The 8,475-nt window shown below is 45.0% G+C and overlaps 1 protein-coding gene and 1 long non-coding RNA gene across 3 annotated transcripts in view; one reads left to right on the top strand and one right to left on the bottom strand.

The window, feature by feature from the left end:
- Positions 1-443: 443 nt before the first annotated feature.
- On the bottom strand, positions 444-5,047 carry SRSF6 (serine and arginine rich splicing factor 6). Of its 2 annotated transcripts, XM_059407030.1 has the most exons (6): positions 4,788-5,040; positions 4,415-4,563; positions 2,956-3,080; positions 2,602-2,810; positions 2,240-2,323; positions 444-2,144 (listed from the first exon to the last, which is right to left on the bottom strand). In XM_059407030.1, the coding sequence occupies exons 1-6, from the start codon at positions 4,892-4,894 to the stop codon at positions 1,784-1,786; spliced, it is 1,035 nt and encodes a 344-aa protein (XP_059263013.1). In that variant the 5' UTR covers positions 4,895-5,040; the 3' UTR covers positions 444-1,783. The 2 variants fall into 2 exon arrangements, with proteins under 2 accessions (XP_059263013.1, XP_059263014.1); XM_059407031.1 differs by lacking the exons at positions 444-2,144; positions 2,240-2,323; positions 2,602-2,810 and adding an exon at positions 3,427-3,694 and having other exon boundaries at positions 2,993-3,080; positions 4,788-5,047.
- A 56-nt stretch (positions 5,048-5,103) lies between these two features.
- The window catches only part of LOC132021938 (uncharacterized), a 138,293-nt gene continuing 134,921 nt past the window's right edge, over positions 5,104-8,475 (top strand). The window contains exon 1 of the long non-coding RNA XR_009405473.1: positions 5,104-5,184. This is a non-coding gene — a long non-coding RNA (uncharacterized LOC132021938). The remainder of the gene's footprint in view (positions 5,185-8,475) is intronic.

Genomic DNA, 8,475 nt, shown 5'->3' with positions numbered 1-8,475 from the left:
AAAAAAAAACCCATTTCATATGAATATCTAAATTTTAGGAAGTAAGAACATAAAGAAAATAAGGTTATGGAAGAAGCATCAATCTTTTGGGGCACTATATTCCTAAGAGTAGGTTCTAAGATTTTGTAACAGGAAGCCCAGAAATTTCTCAATAGCAAGTCTTTTTACTCATTATCAAGTACTCCCAGCTACTCTGATTTTGATGCCTAAAATCTTTTGACTCCTTTTTTTTTTAAAGTACCTCATTTTATCAGGTATGCCTTCTGGATTATATGAACCTATAAACCAACTCTAGATTATCATGCTTTCTAGTCATACTTGCGCCATGAGCACCGTACCATCATGCCCTATTTATATAGTACAACCCAGCCCTTGATACCTACAGTGACAGCTCCTGAAAGATAGAAAAGCTGAGTCAAATAACCTACATCTCAGTTCCAAACCAAGGTTAATGAGTGCTTTAATTTCATTGAAAAGTACCTGAACAAAAAGATCTAAGGTCATTCATTTCTCAAACTGCAATTTCAACTAATTAGGTCTACAAATACAGGAACTGGTTACCCAGTACCTCCTAGAAATTTGCAGTATAATTTGGCTTCCATAGCATATTACACTTCATAATAAAGTACAGAAAGGTTAGGGTTTATCTATGTAAATCCTTTTCAAATCAACCATTATGTCCTAAAGTTACAGGGATGATCTAACCCATTATTACATAACCTCATCAACTCTAAGGAGGACTGACTGTTGGGTAGAATTTTACTTTAATAAGCAACTGATTTTACCAAGCAACCTGTTAAGTGCCTGTTAAATGTAATGATCTTCCAGCAGAAAATGCAGTATTTGCTTTTCTACTTTGAACAAGAATATACTAAATTTCCAATCAAAGAAAGGCTACTTCCATTTTTATGTAACAAACATTGAAAACCACAGAACCATACTCTAACAAAACACTAATTACACTGACCACTTCCAGAAAATAGAATTACTAGGCTAAATGGGATCCCAAGTGTTAAGAACTACTTCTTCCAAGAGTTTGAGCAAACTTAAGTTTAAAAAGTTTCATTATTTAAAACCTACTAATTTAGGCAAAATCATGTAACTGACTACAAAATACCTTTTATTTTTAACTTAACTCAAAGGGGCAGATAGACTTTGGCAAATTTGATTAACAGCACAAATGTTATCCAAATGGAATAATTTATTGCTGGTCTGAGACTTGCCTTCTTTTACACTTATGTAGAATTTACACTGTTTCACAAAGAACAAATTATCAATATTTAAAGGAACTTAAGTGACCTATTCAGTAAGGCAATCAACTTGGTAGCAAATTTTTATTGAAATCTTACATAACTCAAGCTTTATAAAAAGCCAACATAATTGAAAATCGGGATCTCCCTCTAAAGCCTTAGGTATTCAAAGCTTGAAACGGTTAATTTAAAAGCAAACAAAACAACAAAATCCCTGCAGCAGATCCTGCTGAAATACTTAAAAAAAAATCTAAATGAGCTTAATCTTTACAAAAGTTATTTTAGCTCAAAAGCTATAAAATCAAAGTTATCTTAATTCTACAAAGAAGGGAGAGCGTCTTTGACTTCATGCCACCATTTCTTTAGAACCTCATTTTTTTTTCATCAAATTTGGCCACAAATTAAATTTCTGTGTGCCCCATTTTCAGGAGATTCCTCTTGCAGAAGAGGCCAAGTACAAACATGGAAGAGTAACTGCCTAAGCAAGTAGGAAAGTGTTCCATAATAGTGTGCAAAGAATATAGAGTTCTAGGTTAATCTCTGGAACTCGATCTGGACCGTGATCTTGACTTTGAATGAGATCTAGAGCGGGATCTTGAGGCTCTTTTTGGTGGAGGGGACACGGATCGTGCCTTTGAGGGTGGGGCAGGTAGGGGTGAATTGGAACGAGACTGGCTTCTTGATCTAGATTTTGACTTTATATCACCTTTTCCATTTTCTTTGGGGGAACGAGATCGAGAACGAGACCTGCTTCGAGATTTCTCATACTCCTTAGATCTGCTTCGAGAGCGCGAACGGGAGCCCCGATCAGACTTGGGCTTTGATTTGCTTTTTGATCTAGATTTCCTGCCTTTTGATCGAGAACGTGATCGACCTTTGCTCCGAGACCTGGATCTGGACAAGAAGAGTCGATTTTTTTTTTCAGTACCTTGCCAGAACACACAAGCACAGTAACAATCAGAAAAAAAACTAAACAGCTTATTATTTACCGGGAGCGGCTTTTTGAGATACTTCGAGATCTACTGCGGCTGCTCCTGCGACTCCTACTTCGTGACCTTCTTCTAGACCGTGACCTATAACCAGAAACACAATAAAAATCTTAATCTCAATACATCTCAAAACGAACTTTTGGGTCATTTACAAAAAATAATACGCAAACAAAACGTAATCGTTTACTACAAATTAAATCCACCTGAAAGCACCCTGGAAAAGAACCCAATAATGCACAATAAAAAGGACACCAAATACTGAACTTGTTTCAATTAAGTTCCAATTCAAGTACTGCCATTTGATTTTCCTCTACTCTTGGCAAGTATTGTTTCCTCTCCTTTCCCCTCTTTCAACAAATTACCTTGATCTGCTTCCAGAGTAAGATCGCCTATGGCTCGTTCGTGGTTTATCCTCAATGAGCCTAATATTCCTGCCATTTATTTCTGTACCATCCAGTTTATCCAGAGCACGCTTCATGTCAGAGTAGGAACGGAACTCAATCACGCCTTCATTTGTGCGTTCTTTGTGAGCATCCGCATAGGTTACTTCACCTGCTTGTCTCATGAAATCCTAAGAAAGCAACAAGACTGGTCAAACCTAGAAACGTAAAGAAAAAGATCTACATACCGTACTCAATTCTCAGAAGTAAAATGAAAGAAAAGCCTACCTTTTCAACATTAGTCATATTATTTTTATCTCAAATTATAACACATACCTTTAAATCTTGCCAACTGCAACGACTAGAAAGGTTTTCTACAATAAGCCTGAATTCTGTACGAACAGGTGGTCCGTATTTGTCTCTGCCAGAGGTTCTCCGACTGCTGTATCCACCTCCACCACCTTTATCACATGAAGAGAATAATTAGATGCTTTGTAATGATAGGGATGCATGTTTTCTTGAAAGTTAGTACAAACATATCAACTTTTATTTACTGGAGTAGGACTTTGCTATTATATTGCTAAACCTTCGATACAGTTGTGATTTGCCATAAATTAAATTAAGGGCAAGTCAAATAGACTAAATCCAACTAAACTTCTCCTACAATCTGTTAGAGAGTGACTGCTCCTTTATTCAATTTACCTCGCTAAGTTTTATTTTACAGAACATTGTAAAATATAAAACTTAACTGATTACATGCATTTCTACATTTTACAAAAATGTTTACTAGTTACACTAAGTACTTACATCACAGTGTGAGGTTTTTGGTGGTGGTTTGGCCACAAAACACGCAAGGTAACAGTCACCTAGTTCAGATTAACCAGTTTTGTCTAACCCTTGGAATCCTCACCATCACCCTGCGTCTAATGGCAAAAGGCTGCTGTCGTCATGGCTTCCGGTAAGGTCAGCCAAAGGGTCATAGGGCAAGGGTCACACAATGTATGGAAAAGCCAAGGCCAATCAGGAAAGGCAGTCATCTTAGCCTCAGTGGACACAGCCTCAGCCCCATTGGTCACTTTCAAATTGAAACATCAAGGACTTGTTAAAAAGTTTGAATTCAACATGCAACAATTTCAACATCAACATTTAACATAACCAAACCCCTCCCACCTCCTCCCAATAACATGCCCCAACTAGTTCGAATATAGCATGAAGCTCATTTAAGTCGACTTTGTGGTACTATACCACATTACTTCAAAACAGCATTTTCTTTGGCCCCCGCCAATTTAATTAAATCTAAGATCTAAACTTAACACCCTTCCCCTGACCCCGTCCCCACCCCCCACCGCCACCCAGCCTGCCCTCAAACTTCTACACTAACACATTCCCATTTCTAGCTAAAGCACTGTCAGGTAAGCAAGGGGAATATAACAAATACAGCCATCCCTCACTTCCTCCGTGGGCAGAGCCCACGACAGTGCTGACAGGGGCCCAAACCACCCCCCCTCCCAACTTAGCAAATAACCAAAAATAAGAAAATTTAACCCGCCCCCTCCCCAAACACCCCAACCCTGGCTAAGCAAAACCCACAACCCAGTCCCCGCGCTCCGGCGTCCCGTGGCTGCCCCGGGCAGGCGCGAAAGCAGCAAAGCCCGGGGACACTGTAATCAATGGACCCCTGCCCCCGCGCCTGCCCGGGCTGGGAGGCCCCACTCCGCCCACCCTAAGCCTGCGCCCACCCTAAGCCCCGCCCCCAGGGTCCCAAGGACGCGGAGCGCGCGGGGGTGGGACTCACTGCGGCTTCCGTAGCTGTAGCCGTCGCGATCGCGGCGCGGACCCCGAGCGTGCTCCACGATCACGCGCTCGCCGCAGAGCTCTTTGCCGTTCAGCTCGTAAACGGCGTCGTCGGCGTCGCGGGAGTCCTCGAACTCCACGAAGCCGTACCTGGGGGCGGCGCGAGGGCCGGGAACCGGCAGGCGTCGTTAGGCCGAGGACGCGCACGCGCGCGCTCCCACTACCCGCGCGCGCTCCCGCGCCCCCGCGCCGCCGCCATCTTGGAGGCCCTGCCACGCGGCGCCGCGGCCTTGGCCCTCTTCCGTCCGGCAGAGCCCTGCCGCCGCCAGACCCGGGGCGTTGCGGGAGGACGCGGGCGCCCAGTCCCGACTCACCCATTTTTGAGGTCTATTTCGAGGAGGCGGCCATAGCCACTGAAAAAGCGCTGAATGTCCTTCTCCCGGACGTTGTAGCTAAGGCGTCCTATGTAGACGCGCGGCATGTCCGTGGCGGGCAGGGGCCCCGAAGGCTGGCTATCGAACAGCGGACCGCAAGTCAAAAGCCGCGGTGCGGGTGCGGGGACGGCGAGAGCCTGTACACGCGCCTCACACCGCAGCGGCGGCCGAGTCCAGCCACACAATGGTGCGCGCGCGCCAGGGTTACGCTATAAGGGCGGGCGGGCTGGGGGGCGGGGCCGGCGCGTGACGTCAGCGCGCAGCGCGTACCCTCCCGCGCTGGAGCCCTGGGCTAGGGGGTGACTGGCAGGTCCCCCGTCCGCGAGGTTTCTGTGAGGTGAGGTTCTGTTCGCTCACACTGTTTTCTGCACGCAGTGCACTGTAAGCGCAGTGTCCCGTTGTCGAGCCACAGACTTGTTTTCTAATTTGTACTTTCTACAAAACTTCCTCTCGGTGACTCTCCCGGGACAGTCGCTCGGGAGGCCGGCCGGGATGATTCCGGCTTTTCATTGGTTCTCGAGGTTGTCACACTAGGCCTCCGTGGTCTCTGATTGGCTCCTGAAAGCGAGGCTGCTTGTTTCTGCCGCTGGTGCGCTCACGGTCCCCTTGGCGGGGAACCGGCGCGCGGGGCGCGGATGATTAACTCATTTCACCGCTTTCTCGGCTTGAGCTCCAAAGTCGCTGTGGCCGGGTCGGGATCGCGTTGTGAGCGCCCAGCCCTACTGGTCTCTGTCCCTGGTGGTCTCACTCCCAGCCATCGTCAGCCTTGACCGCCTCGCGGCACATCCCCCCTCTCCCTCCGTGGGCCTTTCTGGAAGCCCCGGCAGCTGGAGTCACCTGTAGATTGCTGTGTACCTGGTCATTCCACGCTCGCGGTGGGCGCTCGCAAAGGGAGCCCCTGGCCCAAGAAAGTCGAGCGAGACCTGACAGCCCTCTTGCAGAGGTGCGCTGCCCCCGGGTGTCCCAGCGCCCTCTCTTCCCCCACCAGGTTGGAAGGCACCTTTTCTAAATGTGGCAGAAATATACACTTTTTAAAGTGCATTTATAGAGATACCTTTTAAAGCTGGAGAACTGTATGAAAACCCCGAAGAAGTAGGTTTCAGTGGAGAGCAGAAGGCCCTGGTGTACTCTCGAAACTTGACTACAGCAAAACAGACTGGGAATGAGGGAGCAGAGAGACGGGGAACACCCGGAGAGCACAGGGTCACAGAAGCCAAGAGAGGAAACCGTATCAGTGAGATACCACTTGCTGTTCAAGTATCTCCGAATACTCCAGCTCTTTTTGAGTGGTCCTACCTCAATATTCTTAAGAGGGTTGAAAGAGGGTGATTTTGCCCTCCAGAGGACTTGTGGCAAAGTCTAGAGGCAAGCTGGTTGCAGGGACAGGGGGAGCAGTGTTAATACTGGCATCTAGTGGTAAAGGCTAAACAGCCTGTGGTTAAAGTTAGGTAAATACAATACAAGTTAGATCTTTAAAAATTCGTGGGCTATATTAATTAGGGAAAAGAGAATTCAACGATGAGACATTTTCACACTCATCAAATTGTCAATATTTAAAAACTCGTTAAAATTCATTATGGGCGAGAGGTGAATCAAGAAAAGCACCGATACAGTGTTGGTTGTACTGAACATTCCTTTTGGGAAGGTAATGGGGTAATATCCTTACTAAAGGATATGTACAGGAAATGGGGTGTTGCTGCCTCTTTTTGCAGTTCATTTGTCTAAAGAGAAAGGTGCAGCGGTGTCATCCTGTGCTTCCTCTCACCTCTCTTTCCCCAGAGCTCAATGGCAACCCCCCTCCTTTTTTTTTTTTTTTTTTAAATAAATAATCTCTGTACCCAGCGTGGGACTCAAACTCATCACCCTGAGATCAAGAGCCACACACTCTATGGACTGAGCCAGCCAGGTGCCCCACAATGGCTACTCTTACAAAAAAAAAAAAACTACTAACGCACCAGCTACAGACAAAGACACAGTCTCAAATATCATCATTAAAGGGAGTTTTGGGTCCTCAGCATTCTGTGGAGTCTTAATGATCTAACTCACCTCTGTTGATATTTCGAAAGAACAACTCAAAGGAGAAATCATAGATGTACAGCACAGGAGTTCCATTTCTTTAGATACCTACAATTGCAGCAAATAAAGATCACTTTGTTGCTAATTCTAAAATTGTGGGGAAAACTGCTGAAATCTGTCATTGAGAGAGAGTGTGTTAATAACTTTGAATCCATAATTTCCCAGATTGAACAGTTTAGAGCCCACATTGTGGTTTTCAATCCCAATGCCATCTGATTGGAAGTGTGTGTAAGCTGGATTCTGGTCGGTTTTGCTCTATGATGTCTGAAAATATTAGCATCCCAGAAGCTGTCATCCTGAGTGGATTTGGTGTGAACCATGGCAACTCAAGTATGTTTACTTGGAGTGAAGCAAATGTAGCAGGAGTTGTTGCAGAAATGGAATTCAGTAATGGAAATTGTCATGGACATAGTTTTTTTTTTTTTTAAATTTAATTTAATTTATTTATTTGACAGACTAAGATCACAAGTAGGCATAGAGGCAGGTGGTGGGGGGGGGGGGGGGGGAAGCAGGCTCCCTGAGCAGGGAGCCTGATTCGAGGCTTGATCCCAGGGACCCTGAGATCATGACCTGAGCCAAAGGCAGAGGCTTTAACCACTGAGCCACCCAGGCACCCCAGGGACATAGTTTGAAAGAGATGGGAAGTACATGATTGAAAGAACCTCAGAAGGGATGAGATTAAAGGTATTTTCCAAATGCAGTATTAGATTAAATATTGCCAATGTTGGGGGTCAACGAAAGTGTCTTGACATGTTGACAAATGTCTGCTGAGACACAGAATTGCCCCCTGAGGTATTGCTTGTGACAGTGAGGGCATGTATGGCACTGAGAATGGGCTGCTTCTGCATTCAAAGTGTTCAAGGATTAACCAGAATTCTCACCAGAAGTGGCAGGATAACAAGGTTTCATCACTCAAGGCAATGGGATATACTAAACTATTTAAATATCTGCTGTCATCCGAGCAATATGATAAGGAAATGTAATCATCCAATTATGATTAACTGTGAATGTGCAGGTTTTTTTTTTTTTTCTTTTCTGAGTACATGAGTTTGGGCCAACAGCATCCAAGCCCATGCCCAGTAAAACATGCATTAAGAACCTATAAACAAATAAAATTTATTAGTGTCAAGTGGGAAAAAAAATGCACACAGTGGCCCAGAGATATAAATCTGTGAGTCACAAACTGGATGGAAACCCCAAAAGAGTACATTTAGATGGAGAGCAGAAGAAAATTCAGAACTACACTCTGGGGAACTGTATTAATTCCTATATATAAAGCGAATGGCGGCTCTAAAAATTACCACCAACTCCATGGTTTAAAGCAACACAGATTTATTAGCTTACAGTTTGGGAGGTCGGGAGTCCAAAATGGTTCACTGGGTTAAAACAGGTTTCAGCAGGGCTGCATTCCTTCTGGAGGCTCCAGGAGGGTTTTATGTTCCTTTGCATTTTCCAGCTTCTAGAGACTGGATTCTTTGGCTTGTGGCCCCTTCCTCCATCTCCAAAGCCACGAATTTTGGTTGAGATCTCCTTGCATCCAGTTACTTTGACC

This window comes from Mustela nigripes, chromosome 7, assembly GCF_022355385.1.
Source record: "Mustela nigripes isolate SB6536 chromosome 7, MUSNIG.SB6536, whole genome shotgun sequence".
Classification (NCBI taxonomy): domain Eukaryota; kingdom Metazoa; phylum Chordata; class Mammalia; order Carnivora; family Mustelidae; genus Mustela; species Mustela nigripes.
The sequence above is the reverse complement of the archived record's forward strand: the minus strand, read 5'-3'. Positions and strand labels throughout refer to the sequence as shown.

Coding starts and splice junctions, on each gene's coding strand:
- SRSF6 (XM_059407030.1), bottom strand. CDS start 4,894: ATGCCGCGCGTCTACATAGGACGCCTTAGCTACAACGTCCGGGAGAAG. Junction 2,324..2,601: donor TACTCTGGAAGCAGATCAAG/GTAATTTGTTGA, acceptor TTCTGGTTATAG/GTCACGGTCTAGAAGAAGGT. Junction 2,145..2,239: donor ATCTCAAAAAGCCGCTCCCG/GTAAATAATAAG, acceptor CTTCTTGTCCAG/ATCCAGGTCTCGGAGCAAAG.